This window comes from Acaromyces ingoldii (assembly GCF_003144295.1).
Source record: "Acaromyces ingoldii strain MCA 4198 unplaced genomic scaffold FA10scaffold_4, whole genome shotgun sequence".
NCBI classification, from domain to species: domain Eukaryota; kingdom Fungi; phylum Basidiomycota; class Exobasidiomycetes; order Exobasidiales; family Cryptobasidiaceae; genus Acaromyces; species Acaromyces ingoldii.
In genome coordinates, this window is record NW_020290250.1 from 635,081 (window position 1) to 648,641 (window position 13,561).

At 56.9% G+C, this 13,561-nt stretch overlaps 5 protein-coding genes across 5 annotated transcripts; 4 read left to right on the top strand and 1 right to left on the bottom strand.

The window, feature by feature from the left end:
* The first annotated feature begins 597 nt into the window (after positions 1 to 597).
* FA10DRAFT_267740 (hypothetical protein) lies at positions 598 to 4,766 on the top strand. The gene is made up of 2 exons (XM_025522039.1): positions 598 to 2,906; positions 2,967 to 4,766. The coding sequence occupies exons 1-2, from the start codon at positions 717 to 719 to the stop codon at positions 4,671 to 4,673; spliced, it is 3,897 nt and encodes a 1,298-aa protein (XP_025376342.1). The 5' UTR covers positions 598 to 716; the 3' UTR covers positions 4,674 to 4,766.
* FA10DRAFT_267741 (hypothetical protein) lies at positions 4,677 to 7,930 on the bottom strand. Its single transcript, XM_025522040.1, has 3 exons — positions 7,707 to 7,930; positions 6,742 to 7,639; positions 4,677 to 5,044 (listed from the first exon to the last, which is right to left on the bottom strand). Exons 1-3 carry the CDS (start codon positions 7,862 to 7,864, stop codon positions 4,790 to 4,792), a joined length of 1,311 nt encoding a protein of 436 aa, XP_025376343.1. The 5' UTR covers positions 7,865 to 7,930; the 3' UTR covers positions 4,677 to 4,789.
* Positions 7,751 to 9,417, top strand: FA10DRAFT_253192 (Metallo-dependent phosphatase). The gene is made up of 2 exons (XM_025519679.1): positions 7,751 to 8,968; positions 9,037 to 9,417. The coding sequence occupies exons 1-2, from the start codon at positions 8,082 to 8,084 to the stop codon at positions 9,257 to 9,259; spliced, it is 1,110 nt and encodes a 369-aa protein (XP_025376344.1). The 5' UTR covers positions 7,751 to 8,081; the 3' UTR covers positions 9,260 to 9,417.
* A 172-nt stretch (positions 9,418 to 9,589) lies between these two features.
* Positions 9,590 to 10,346, top strand: FA10DRAFT_294976 (hypothetical protein; the record flags this gene model as incomplete). Its single annotated transcript, XM_025524456.1, has 1 exon — positions 9,590 to 10,346. The coding sequence occupies exon 1, from the start codon at positions 9,633 to 9,635 to the stop codon at positions 10,344 to 10,346; it is 714 nt and encodes a 237-aa protein (XP_025376345.1). The 5' UTR covers positions 9,590 to 9,632.
* A 498-nt stretch (positions 10,347 to 10,844) lies between these two features.
* Positions 10,845 to 11,519, top strand: FA10DRAFT_261025 (hypothetical protein; the record flags this gene model as incomplete). Its single annotated transcript, XM_025520058.1, has 2 exons — positions 10,845 to 10,971; positions 11,104 to 11,519. The coding sequence occupies 2 exons, from the start codon at positions 10,845 to 10,847 to the stop codon at positions 11,517 to 11,519; spliced, it is 543 nt and encodes a 180-aa protein (XP_025376346.1).
* Positions 11,520 to 13,561: the final 2,042 nt, after the last annotated feature.

Below are 13,561 nucleotides of genomic sequence, written 5' to 3' on the forward strand. Positions count from 1 at the left end.
TTAATCCTCCGAAAAGGTGACAGGCCCTTCCCAAGGTACGGGTGATTTAAAGACGGGTCTTGAAGAGCGAGTGAATGCATTTGCAATCGAGCTCACCTAGCCTCTTGAGAAGAAAAAGAAAAAAAAAAAAGAAAAAAAAAGGAGAGATGACGCAGGTACGCAGTGCAAGGTTCTCATTGTAATTTTATTTTCTGGGGTCCTTTTTGGCCCGAAGTCCTATCTTCCCTTCCCCTTTTCTTCGTCCGGCTGGGGTCCAGGTCCGTTCCCCCGCAATCGTCTTTTTGTTCCGACTTTCCGGCTTTTGTGGCAAATGCTGCCTCGTCCTCCTCGTGTGTCTGCTCCAGCACAGCCAGCACGAGGTCGATGGAGGCAGCAGGGCAGCGTGCGCCAAGCTATTGAAAGTTTGCCTGGAAAAGTAATCATTTGGAAAAATAATAATTTCAAGGTCAGACTGTGAGAGCGAGCCTTGCCAAGTTGGAGGCCTAGGCTGTACTGCACTATGCATGTTGCTGTACCTGGGGCCCCAAGCTCACAAACATCGTTCCATGTGTAAATTGATTTCTCTCGAGTACTTTTTATTAAAAATTCATGGTGCACCTGTCATTGAGTGCTCGAAAATTGCACGATCTCGCACTCCTTCTTCCCCCCCCTCCTTCTCCTCCTTTCCTCTTCTACGATTACCATCCTCCTTCCGAACTGCGAACCAGGAGCGAGAGATGGTGGCGCCCACTCCTCCGCCCCGGCGCCATAGCCGGACCAGCTTCGGCTCGAACACGTCCGATCTGCTGCCTGGCCAGTCGACTCAAGACTCGTCCGGGGATATCCGAAGCTCCGAGAAAAGGCATCAGAGTGAGGGAGGCGAGGTGGGGTCGAGGCAGCAGCAGCAGCAGCAGCAGCAACAACAACAACAAACGCAACAGCCCACAGAGTGGGAGGCGTACATTGTCGCACAGGCGCAGGCTGCCGCACAGGCCGCTCAACGCGTGCAGTCTCCACCTGGCGTGCAGTGGGCGGACCAGTCGCCGCTCGACGAGGCCGAGGCGAGGAGGCAGCAGCAGCTCGCGCGGCAGCATGCAAGAAGGGACTCGTCCTCCTCTTCCTCACAGTTCATTGACTACGGCACGGCCAGGCGCTCGAGGCAGGCCTCTGTGACATCCATTGGCTCGACATCATCAGATTCATCGTCTCCCAGCTCGCCTGGCGGTCAGCTCGCGGCCTCCAGCTCGCCGATGGCGGGTCGATCACGACCGTCGTTCCTGGAGACGTACGGTCTTGTCATGGAGGACGAGGAGGAGGAAGAGGAGGAAGAGGAAGAGGCTGAAGACGGGTCAAAAGTGAAGCGAAAATTGAAGGGCGACCTCTTCAAGCGCAGGGCCAACCTGCTCAGACAAACATCGCCAAAGGGCCGACGGAGCTCCTCCTCGACGACAAACAGCAACGAGGGGTCCAGGAGAGGTTCCCTATTACTCGTCAAGACCAAAAGCCCAACGAATTCATTGTCGTCTGACAAGAGCAGCACCGTCTCGTCGCCTCACGTGCTGCCCCAGTCGATTCTTAAAAGGCCGACTAGCGGGAGTGGAGGGACCCTTCCCGACAATGACGACGATGACGACGACGAAGAAGACGACGACGACGACAACAACGCCAGCGCACTCGACAAGAAGAGACTGAGACGTCCAAAGATGCCCTCGATCTTCTCTTCGCCCGACGGCACAATGCCTACGCCCAGGGCACCGGTGCCCTCCCTGCCAGAAGTTCGGTCGAGCTACGAGAGTGAGCGGCAAGGGCAGGCCAGTAGTTTGGGGCACGACGACGATGCCTCGTCTGCTTCACACTATCCGCCCACTCCTTCGACCGCCAATATCGCCCTCTTGGCTGCGGAAAGGCCCGTCACTGGCACTGACGGGGTCGTCGGCACGCAGCAAGAGAGCGAAGCGGACCAGACTAGCCTTTCGAGGTCGTCGTACCAGCACGGCGACGCTGCATCTATTGCACCTACCCTCCTCTCCACCTCGACAGCAACGACGATGTCGACGACAACGACGACGAACAGCGGACCAGGCGGCAACAGGAGTGACGACGAGGCCAATGAGAGCTGGGAAAGTGGAAGCGGCAAGGCGAGTGGAGGACCGCCACCGAATCCCGCCACCATTGCTGCTCCGCTCGCGGGCCCTCCTGTGCTTCCTCAACGGCCGACTAATGTCTCCGAGAATGAGAGGCAAGACAATGCGAGTGCCCCACCGCCTCTGCCGAAGCGTTCATCTGCGGCGACTGCGGTGGCGGGCGCCAGCGCAGCTCCGTCGATGTCAGTCCCATCGCCTACTACAGCACCTTCTCAAGTCCATGGTCCAGACCCGCCCACTGCAGAGGAAAAGAAGCGCCAGAAGGCCCAAGAAAAAGCCGAGAAGAAGCGTGTCCAAGCATCGCAGCGTCGTCACGAGGTTCAGCGCAAGATCCTGATGAAGAGCTACGAGGAACTCGAGGTGGAGCGTTTCCTCCACGACTTTGGCCGGAACGTCGATGAGGTCACCTCGCTCGGAGATCTGCCCAGCCAGAGGGCCATCGATGACGAGGGCGCCAAATGGCCGAGGAAGGAGGACTGGATATTTCCCAGCACTGGCAAATTCAACGCCTTTGGCTATGGATTTGCCTGCCTAGTTAGCTTCGTCGTGTATCTGTCCCCAACCAGATTCATGGACCTGCAGAGCGGTGGCATCTCGGACGAGGATCTTCAGCAGCAGGTCGAGACGGGCGACGACGATGAGGTCAAGTTCAGTCTGGTCGCGCTCAAGGCAAACGGTGCCAGGCTCTACATGACGACGATTCCACTCTACGAGGGTCTCTGGGATGCGATGAGGAGTATCTGGAGATGGGACAGCAAGATCACGACGGCGGTCAGCTGCATTGTGAGTTCTGCTTGAACGTCTTTTCATATCTCATTTTTAACGCCCAAGTACCCTCCACAGCTCTACTTTGCTTCGTGGTACCGCGGCTTTCTCGTTCCAGGCTTCCTGGGCCTCCTCATTTGCTACATTCTCAAGCTGCGCGCCTTTCCACCAAAGCCTGAAGTCCTCCGCGAGATGCTCAAGCGCCAAAGGAGGCGAGCCGAGGAGCTGAACCAAGCGCGTAAGGCCAAGATGGACGACATCCTCAGAGAAGCTCAGCAACAGCAGACGAGCGCATTTAGCGAGACGGCATCGCTCTTCTTTGGCGAAAAGGAGGAGGAAACGCAGCAGCAAGCACCCAAGAAGAGGTCAAAGTACAGCCTGGCAGCCGATGCAACGCGGCGGTACGGCAGTGGCGCCACTTGTGTGGCCTCTTCACTGGCCGATGTCCACGAACGCTTCAAGAACTTTGCACTCTGGAGGAATCCAGCAGCGACGTGGCGCGCACTGTGTCTGCTGGGGCTCGGCATGGTGCTCACGCTCTTTTCGACACCCTGGATGACGGCTCGCTTGCCCGGCCTTGTTCTGGGCTGCCTGATCTTTGTCCTTGCGCCCATCGTCGAGCATCGGCCTGCATGGTTGGGTACAGAGTGGACGAATCCGTTTGACTTCTTACTCGCAGGCGTACCCAATGACGCGCAATACGCGATGGAGGTGCTGCGGAGGAGGGCTGTCCTGGGACAGAAGCTCACGGGCGACGAGGATCTCGCAAAGGCCTATGCTGTTGGAAGCAGCAGCGAGGCAGAAGAGGAGACGGAAGCGGAAGGAGAGCAGCAGGAGCAAGACGGAAAGGACGATGAGGCGACGGCGACATCAACTGCCGTCTCGACTCGGCCTGCCGCTGTTGCCGCTACCACCGCTCCCGCCGCCGGCGGTAGTGCTGATGGAAGCAGCAGTGCCGACTCTAATAAGATTGACTGGGCAAAGTGGCGCTCGAGGGCCGTCAAGGGCCGCGACCTCGCCGTGGCGGGCAGTGAAATGCTGTCTGGTCAACGGGCAATCCAGCTGCCACGAATGGCGCCGTCCTCCTCTCTCCAGCCCACAACCTCTTCGAGACTGGTCGACGGCCTCTCGGCAGGCGTCAACTGGTCTTTTACCCAACTAGAGGGCCACTCGCAGCGGCTCGCCATCGATCGGAAGCTAGCCGGGCTCGACGACGGTTTGGCTGGCGATGACTTTGCCGAAGGGGGACTGTCAAAATTGTCAATGAGTCTCAAGAAGGAACAGGCCAAAGACCAGGCAATCTACTGGGCCGTGTACAAGGGAACGTTTGGTCACGTCGTCGTGCTGCCAGAGAAGATCCTCTTTAGGTCCCTCTTTGCCGTCAGTCCAAGAAAAGGCAACGAGGAAGTGGCACTCCTCGAACCGGCTGATCCTGCAGCGGAAAACAATGGCGAGCGGCAAGGTGGCGGCGACGGCGAAGACACGGCGGCGATTGTCAAGGCGACCGATCCGGCGCTGCTCAAGGCTTCCAAAGTCCGAATTCTCGTTGAAGCTCGACTGGAAAACGTTCTAGGACTCAAAAAGACGCGGAACAATGTGACGAGCCGCTTCAATCTCCTCGTGGGCGGAAACGGCCGCTTTGGGCCCGAAGGCCTCGAGATCAAGGTCAGAGGCGGTGGCGTATCGGCCGATGGGAACAAGCTGGTGTTCTCGAGTGTGGTGGGAAGGGACGAGTGTTTCAATAGGATCCTGGCTCTGGCACCTCAGCGCTGGTCAAAGGTATAGCGCCTGCAGAATCATCCTTGCTTTTGTTTCTCTTTGTAGCGTTATCTTTTGCTTTTGACCAATCGGACACTGCTTTTCATTGGGAGGGACAATGGCAAAAAGAGAGATAGGGAGGATCAAACAAGCTGACCGAGCAGCATCTCCGCAAAGATGCTTCCTCCTGGGTTCAGGGCTGGCGTGACGGGATCGGCCATGCGATGGTCCTGGCCCAGCATGATGTTTCCCCAGTCGAGATCCCGGACGCCAGCTGGGATACGGTTTGCTCGGTTCGACCCTCGCACCACATCGTCGCCGTGCGGGTACAAGGCCGACTTGAGGGCGCTGTTGAGCTGAACGATGCGATTCAGGTGAAAGAGCGGGTGGTTCTTGGCCTAATCGTGAGCAAGGACAGCCGTCAGTTTGAGGCTCGTCGTTACGTCGGAATTCGGAAGTGGTGGAAAAAAAAAAAAAAAAGGAAAAAGGGCAAAAATTCTCTCGCTCTATCTCGAATCGAGGCCGTGCGCAGAGAAACTAGACGACGGTTTCCAAACTTCCATCACGTCGTCGCAGTCCGAAACGGAAACGAAACGAGGCTAAAGGAAGCGAAGTAAAGGCAGACGACCTTGCGCTGGTGTTTGAACACGATGCAGACGCTGTTCTGAACATAGTCACTAGAAGCAGCGGTCTGGCGGAAGCGAGCAGCTGAACGCGATGCAGGGCACCCGCGATCCAGAGCCCTTCCAGTATGCTCCACGTTCCGTGAACGCCGCCGCGACGGCGCCCTGGCCACCTTCCTCCATGTCTTCACCGCTGCTGCCCGCAGAAGCACCGACGGCAGCACAGATGGGAGACATGCAGAACAGGCAGAAAAAGAGGAGGAGAGCCCGCCATCGACCGATATTGCCAATGGCCAGCGCCAGCTCCAGCAGCTGGGGCGCTCACGATCAGGACGTCGAAGACGAAGGAGAGCTGCCCACCTCGTCCTCTGAGAATGAGGACGACGAAGGCAACGAGCAAAGAGACGAAAGAAGCCAGGCAGCACCTTTGCTGAATGATGCTCCTCCGCCACGAAAGAAGCGACCACACCTGGCTGCAGACGATGTTGGCCGTTTCGCAAACATGTCCATCAACCTAGGCTCGAGGAGGCCTCCGACAGAGCAAAGTCCGTCAAGCATTACTTCGCCTACCCTGGCGTCAGTTCCACAAGCGCCACCCTCCTCTCCCAACCGACCGTGGGAGCCCGTGCTGCAGCAGGCCGCGCCGTTGGCTCCAACTTCGATTGAGGAACCATCAGAGGAGCGTAGGAGCTCGATGGACAGCGAGATGCGGGCACGCAAAGGACCATCGTCGTACGAAATTGACAAGGGTCGCTTCTACGTCACCTCGCTGAGCGATTCTTCTTCGGACGAAGAAGGCGAAAGCGAGGAGCAGAAGAAGCGCCGAGAGCATGTCGACCAAGCCTTGGCAATCGGCAGACCCTTGGAGCAGAGGGCAGTAGACAGCGCCGTCAACGGGGACGATGTTGTCTACACCGTCAATGGGGAGCTGATAACCCGCCTCGAAGCGCTCGAGTCACAGCGTCGCGCAGCTTTGGCTAGAGACCGGACAGAGGCCCGGATGCTTCGGAGGAGGAAGCCGAGGGGTGGCCGGGGTAGCGCAACGAGCAGCGGAACCAGCACGCCGACGGCGACGTCCGAGGATCCGGGCGGTGCGCTGATCCTTTGGAGGAGTCCTCAAGAGGTACTCGAGCACGGCTCATCGGCAATGGCTTTCAATGCCACAACCGACACGCCGGCTGACGAACCTCTCATCGTGACTGACGAGGGCAACTTCGCCTACGTCAAGCGGCCCAGTGCAGTCACGCCTGACCCTACACCGGTAGTAAGCCCGACCAAGGCCAGCAGCGACACCTTGCCATCATACAGAGGCACCCCGAATCTTGCTTTCCAACCACCTGACCGCGGTAGCGATGCCATGGACCTCGACGAGTGAGGCAGACCAAGATCAACGAACCCCTGTGTACTTGTATCTCGCTCCTTGACCGAATTGCACAACTCTCCAAAAGCCACACTCCTCAATGTCCACTCACCGCATCAGTGTCCTTTTGCGTGCCCGTCCACCACTCGACAGTGGCCCTCTCGGAGCTTGCTGGTGCATGCAGGCTTCGCCACGCAAGCTGAGACCTGGGAAAGGTCCTGTGCAAGCTGGCGAGCATGTCGACGTGCCTGCTTCTCCACTGGAGCAATCTCTCTTCGTCGAGATCCTGAACGAGACTGTGGAGATTGTCGATGTCTTGCTGCGCGAACTTGGCCAGGTCCCAGAAGCTCGAGCTGAGCACGACGAGGGCGGGCGCCCTGGCCGCCGCTGTTGTTCTCGGTGGAGGCAGCGTTGGCGAGGCAGGGAAGCTCTTTGTTGTCGTTTCAAGGTACGGCACAATGACTTTTTCCACCCTCTCTTCAAAAGTCGAGGTCGCTGACCAGGCAGGCTTCCCTCTGAAGAAGAATGACTGGTCTGCGCCATAGTGGTAGACGGAGGTGAGGAAGAAGTCGTACTCTGGCACGTAGCAGTAGTGGGCCAGCGGCGACTCTTCGCTAAAGGAGCCTGGCGCAAGTCGCTCGGCCCAAGGGTGTCGCGCGTCTACGCGGTCGACAACGTGTCCGGCGAGGCTGCAGAAGTGCTCGACGAGGGCCTGGTCTACGCGGTCACCGATGAGGACGACTGTTTTGTTGGACAGGCCACTCGCGAGCAATGTCGGGTCGATGGCTTGCTTGGGTGGGATGGAGCTCTTGGCGTAGGGAGACGAAGGCAGATGAGAGAGGAGGGTGGGAAGAAGCAAGGGCGCGGCGCACGAGGGGTCGAAGGTGTGGTACGTCGAGAGCCCAGAAGGGAGAGGCGCAACAAAGCCGGGCTGCAGGAACGGGTTGCATCTCGACGACGAGGAGCCGTGGGGAGACGTGGAGAAAGACGGGAGGTGCGGTGATGAGATCCTGTGTGGGTGTCAAGATATCAGCCTCTCGCAAATTCGTCAATGGCATGCCAGCGTTAGCGACGCACCTCGAGGTAGACGGCTGGGTCAATGTGCTGAGAAACGCAACGACGAGATAGACTGCCGCAAAGATGGTCAGGCCGCGGTTGAGAGTCGCGACCTGATCTTTGTGGGCTGATCCCTTTGGATACGGCTTTGTCAAAGGCCGATACTGGTTGGAAGGCATCGTCGGCTCCTTTTTGCACCCTTGGTTGGACGTTTAGACAATCTTCTTTGGCTCGTCGGCGACAAGGTCAGAAGCGCTTTGTTTGCTCTTGACGCCTCTCGGATTTTTAGTGGCTCGTGCACGTGTGCTTCTTCGTCCTCGTCCTGGATCCTCATTGCCTTCGCTCGCTGACGACACGTCAAAGCAAGGCTGCAGGGCTTTCTCTCAAGCACCAACGATGAGCCCATTGGCTACGAGAGCGCTGGTCGCGATTGCCGTAGTGGGCGTGCTCCTCACCTTCTGGGAGCAATCTCGCCTCACGTCATACCGGCCTTCGGACGTCTTTCGCGCGCCGTTTGCTCCCTCGCTCAACCTTTCCTCTTCCCAGGCCATTTCGCGTCGGGTGGTAGCCGTGGCGGATCTTCATGGAGACCTCGAGCACGCACACAATGTGCTCCGCATGGCCAAGCTGATAGATGGGGCCGACCCTCCGAATTGGATTGCGGGTCACGACATTCTCGTCTCGACGGGTGACATTGTCGACCGGGGTGACGACACAATCGCACTATACCACATGTTCATGCGGCTGCGACGGCAGGCGCAAGCGGCGGGGGGTGAGGTGCGAAACTGCCTGGGTAACCACGAGATGATGAATGCGCTCATGGACTGGCGCTACGTCACCCCGGGCGACATTGACTCCTTCGGCGGCCGCGTCGAGCGGAGGCAGGCCATGAGCGCCTCCGGCTGGGTTGGCAAGGAATGGATGTCGCACTACAACATCTCTCACACGGTCGAGCTCCTCCCCCAGGCGCTGGTGCCATCGGCGCTCCAGACGGTCTACAGTGTGCCTCAAGCCAACTTTGTGCATGGCGGTATTCACCCAATGTGGGCCCAGAGGGGTCTTGACGAGATCAATGATGTCGGCCACAGCCTGCTGCGCAAGGCGCTCTCAGCCAAGCGCATCGACTACCTCCCAGACGACGCGACACCGGAGGAGAGGAATCTGTACGCGGAAAAGGGCCCGCTCTGGTACCGCGGCTTTGCCCTCGATGAGGAAGCCGAGGTGTGCGATGAGGCCCACGATTCTCGCCAATTGCTAGGAGTGAGGCACCTCATCATGGGCCAGTGAGTGGCGGAGCTTTCTGTGCTGCTGAGCAAGAAGCCAGATTGCTGATCAGACCTTCTCGGAGAAGCACACCGCACTTCTCTGGCTTTGTCGTCAGGTGCTCGGTTGGTGTACTCCTAATCGATACGGGCATCTCGCGAGCCTACGGTGGCGAACAGTCAGCCCTCATCATCGACACCGAACTCGCGCCCGAGGGCAACGAGTGGAAGGAGACCGAGACGCTTACGGCGCTTTATCGCAACCGCGTTCCCAAAATCATCAAGAAGGACACTCGCAAGATTGGACGATAGTTTAGAGCCACTGGATCTTCTCGAATGACATGCCTGGATACCCTCCTACATACTCTCTCTTTAGAAGCCTTCAATCCTGACCTTTTGGCTCTATTCGGTCATTTTTCGGCCAAAGTCTCGGTTCTGCCGTACCTCTTCTGCCCCGAGAGCGAGTACAGAGTCAATTCAAGGTATGCGCCTCGGCGCCTCCATCGTAGGTAAGACCTCTTACCCTCCGGCTCGTCATTGATAACGGCTTAGCTGCTCTGTGTCCAACGCCCCTGCACCCTTCGTGGTGTAATAAAAAGGCCCGTCTCTGTCTCGCTTGTCTTTGTTTCACTCCCTCCATCACTGTCTTTGACGTCGCAGCGCCACCGTCTCTGGTCACGATAAAATGGCGACCGCGCGGACAAAGTTCTTGTCCATGCGTGCAATCGTGCTTCTGCTGCTCTTCGCCCTCATTTCAGCTTCTGCAACGCTCGCAGCTGGGAATGGAAACGAGGACAAGAGTGGTGTGGAACGCAGCAGTAGCTCGAGTCCTCATACTGTTGGTACGCATCCTGAAAAGATGTTTGAAACATCCAAAGCTCTGAACAAGGATACCCTGCATACGCCACAAGCTTTCTCCGGAGAAGTCAGGATTGGTCAGCAGTCCAGAGTTGCTTCCTCCTCAGATGACGCAAGTCGCAAGCAGGAGCAGGAGCACCATTTAAAGAGGTTAGGCCGTGGAGGTTGGGAAAAAGACCGGGCTAGCATCGCAATGGCTCTTCAGCAACGAGTCCAAGGGGAGCTGGAGAGACAAAAGCAAGATGAGGAAAAGCAGGCAAAAATCCACGGAGAAGGCCAAGAAATACTGAAAAAATCCATGGAGGAAAGTCTCTCGTCTTCATTGGCCACATCGACCGGGCTAAGCCATTCCTCTTTGACGCAAGAGGACAACTGGGGAAGCTTTACATCTTCAACGCAAGAGGGAAGCGAGAGTGAGAATGAATTCCTACTCGAGAAGGACGACTCCCACTCGCGTCGAGGGAAGAAGAAGAAGGGTTTGCTTGGAAAGATCGGCAAGAGCAAGTTCTTTGGAGGCGGTGGGAGTGGCTCTCGAAGCTAGGCTGGCCTTACATTGGCAGGAAAGGCTTTCATCTTCTCTATGTGCTTGCTTGGAGCAGCCCGGGCCTATTCTCTTAGCCTCGCCCAGATCGATGCATCTTCCAATCCGTATAGTATTGTGTTAGATCCATTGACTTGCTTGAAATACTTACCACACTACCCTTGTGCGTTGTTCCCTCTCCATCAACTAATCCATCAGTTCTATTACTAGCACCGCCTCGCTCTCTTTGTCTTTCCGTGCCTAATCAGCCGCAAGCTTGGCGTATTGAGATGCCTTCCTCTGCCCCGGCGCGTCTTTCCTCCCCCCTTTGGCATCCTCTCTTATGACTTGGCAGGCTCGAGAACCTGTCACTTGATTGGTCGAGCCGCACTTTGTCAACTGTCAACAAAGCCCCGGTGCTTTCGTAGTACTACACAAGGCACCCTCTTTTCGAGCTCTTTCGATTCCATTCACCACACACCACAGTCCCCTCTACCGCAGCAACGAACAAGAAAGACAATGGCCGCGATAACAAGATTTGCCTTCTTTTACAAGCTCTTTGCTTTGCTTCTGCTGCTCCTCCTCCTGACTTCTGTGACGCAGGCCGTCGGCAGCGATGATGAGGGCGGCAGCGGAGGAGGGAGTGGTGACCACCACGGAAAGCGTCCCGATACGCGACCTCGAGGAAAGCTGCAAAGAACGCATCGTTTAAGACTTGCTGATTATAGAGCGCCACCACTCGAAGGAGCATTGGGCGAGGAATACAAACTCAATCTAGATGATGAAGTTGAGATCACAACTAAGAGTAACCAGAGGATAAAAGACGAGCAAACGGAAGCGCAACACACAATCGTTGCGAGTCTTAAAGACCATTTCATCAAGAAGCCTGGCTCTAGCGTTTCGAGAGATTCGAGCGGGTCGTCTTCGCTTGACGAGACTACTGTTAACCCTGAAATCTTCGAATTAAATCGTTCGTTCAGGAGCAGCAGTCTAGGAGACGATTCAGGCAGCTTGTCAGACTCAACATTTGGCTTTCAATCAGAGCCTGTCAGTGACGGCGAAGAGGAATTGGAAACGCCGCCACACAGGCACTCAGGCTCGCGAAAATCTTCATCGCCGTCGTCGTTGAAAAAGGTCTTCAGACTCGGAAAAAGCAAGCTCTTCAAAGGCGGCGGGAGTGGTTCTAGCAACTGAAAGGCGGGATTTGAAAAGGCCAGGACAGGAAAGGCCGCCATCCTCTCTCTGTTCATGGTCGCAGCAGCCAAGACCTTTCGTGCCCCGTCCAGATTCTCGCCACAATCTGGATTGTCAGGTTTCTTTCTTGCCTATTTCGTAGAGCCAGCTGGCCTTGTTCTGCTTGCGTCGAGATTCTTACAAAATCATGAGATTTTTTCTGTTATAAAGCGGCGAATGAGAGCTAATTCAAAAAACAACGCCCTTGCAAGACTTGGGCTGGAGGGCGGCGGCACGCGCGCCTTTCGATAGCCTTTCCAGCCCAATGGCGGCATCAATACAACAACCCGCCCGGATCGCTAGTGTATCGGCAGAGGTGTTTGAAATTATTTTGAAACTAAGGCGCGAATGCAGGAAATAATCGCAGAGCACTACTTACGGCAACGGGCGAGGAAAGGGAAAGAAGAGAGAGAGGGCGCCAAAGAATCTGGCTTTTGCCATTTGCATTTTCTTTCCCATTTCTCCTCGCCCCCCTCCCCTTTCGCAACGACGCCCGCGCTTGTCACTCTCAGACAACGCACACTGCTATTTCCCTCTACGGCTCTGACGCGGCAGTTGCGGCGACTACGCGAGCTTCAGGTGGCGTTGCTCCAGCGCTTGCGACATCAGCGATTCTCGTACGAGAGCGGCCGGGCGAGGACCGACGGACCGACGGATAGACAGAGCCTATCGGGCGTGTCTACTCAGGTCAGGGACGACAGCGCTTCGATCCGCCCACAGCTAGCGTAGTAGCAGTCGCAGCACCCTCAAAGCAGCAATAAGGCGCGCATCGACGTCGCCGATCCGAACCAGAAAAGAGGAAAGGAGAAACGACGGCATCGCGCCCGCTTTGGACCTTGGATGGAGAGTGTCGGTCGTTTGGGCGCGTAAGAGCGGAGTTGGACGTCGTTGTCGTCATTGCTCTGAAAGATAGCAAGCGCGGCACCTCAGAAAAGGACCGGGGCGACGGGCTAGGAGAGTGACACTTAGCAGCTGTGGTGAGTATCGCTGGCTGGGCAGATGCAGTGCACGTCGTCATCGTCATCGTCATTATTATTGTATATGGTGGAAAGAGGCATTAGGAGGGACTCGACGAGTTTCGGTGCACCGTCGTCACTCCTCCTTGGCGACCGAGAAAGAGGGACGGTGATGAGGCCGCTGGCCGTCGCCATCCCTTTTCCCCGTCTCTCTCTTCCGACTTGCGGCATTGGGATTGGCCGCCGCTTGTACGGCTGTACAGGGCAGGCCAATCAACTATCTGCGCGGTCTTCTGCTCCGTGAAGCCATGTCTCTTGTTGATGGTCCCTAGTCCGCTAAGCGCAGGCGGCACGTCTCTCGGAGCTCAGCTCCGGCGGACGGTCATGCGTAATCAGACGGGTCAAGAGGTAGGGAAGAGGCTCCGTGCCTACGATTTCAACGGGGCTTTCGAGCATATTGTCCCCCACCGAAAGTCCAGCGTGAGCACGGTGGGAGGTAAAGGGTAAACAAGACAGAGACGAGACCGACGCGATCGCTTATTGGTCTGATCTGGCCCCTACCTCGCGATAGGCTTCCTTAGAAACCAGCGCATTTGTCTCCTTGGGCCCGCTTTCAGCATCCTTTCCTCTGGCCTTCCAAATCGAGTCGCTCACCACCTTTGCCCTGCAGAGACGAGCCTGATTTGGGCATCCACTTGGACGCAGACTTGGACTTGGACCTTGGACCTGAACTTGTTCTCGATTATCGAGCCCAAAAGTGAGAACGGCAAGAGGATAGACGCTTGATCTGAGCAGAGTGAGTTGCATTGCTCTTCTGCCTTCTTTTTGAGACGGAGCCAGCGCCTATTCTTTCTTGTGCCCCGACCACTGATTCGCATCCTGCCCTTGCCCAACCAACGTACCCCTCTGCCGGCTATTCTCCAATACAACCGACTCTTCTTCGTTCCTCTTCTTCCGCACATCTCGATCACCTCGACTCTCTGCGCCCTAATCAATGCGACGCTGACAACGATGCTGTTTCGATGACTATTGGATCTCCGCCAGCAG

What these genes read in the sequence shown, in the direction of transcription:
- FA10DRAFT_267741 (XM_025522040.1), bottom strand. Translation starts at nt 7,864, where the DNA reads ATGCCTTCCAACCAGTATCGGCCTTTGACAAAGCCGTATCCAAAGGGA. An exon ending in ACCCAGCCGTCTACCTCGAG is followed by an intron (nt 7,640 to 7,706) that starts GTGCGTCGCTAA and finishes ACACCCACACAG; the next exon opens with GATCTCATCACCGCACCTCC. An exon ending in CGCAAAAGGACACTGATGCG is followed by an intron (nt 5,045 to 6,741) that starts GTGAGTGGACAT and finishes GCTCACGATTAG; the next exon opens with GCCAAGAACCACCCGCTCTT.
- FA10DRAFT_267740 (XM_025522039.1), top strand. Translation starts at nt 717, where the DNA reads ATGGTGGCGCCCACTCCTCCGCCCCGGCGCCATAGCCGGACCAGCTTC. An exon ending in CGACGGCGGTCAGCTGCATT is followed by an intron (nt 2,907 to 2,966) that starts GTGAGTTCTGCT and finishes TACCCTCCACAG; the next exon opens with CTCTACTTTGCTTCGTGGTA.
- FA10DRAFT_253192 (XM_025519679.1), top strand. Translation starts at nt 8,082, where the DNA reads ATGAGCCCATTGGCTACGAGAGCGCTGGTCGCGATTGCCGTAGTGGGC. An exon ending in AGGCACCTCATCATGGGCCA is followed by an intron (nt 8,969 to 9,036) that starts GTGAGTGGCGGA and finishes TTCTCGGAGAAG; the next exon opens with CACACCGCACTTCTCTGGCT.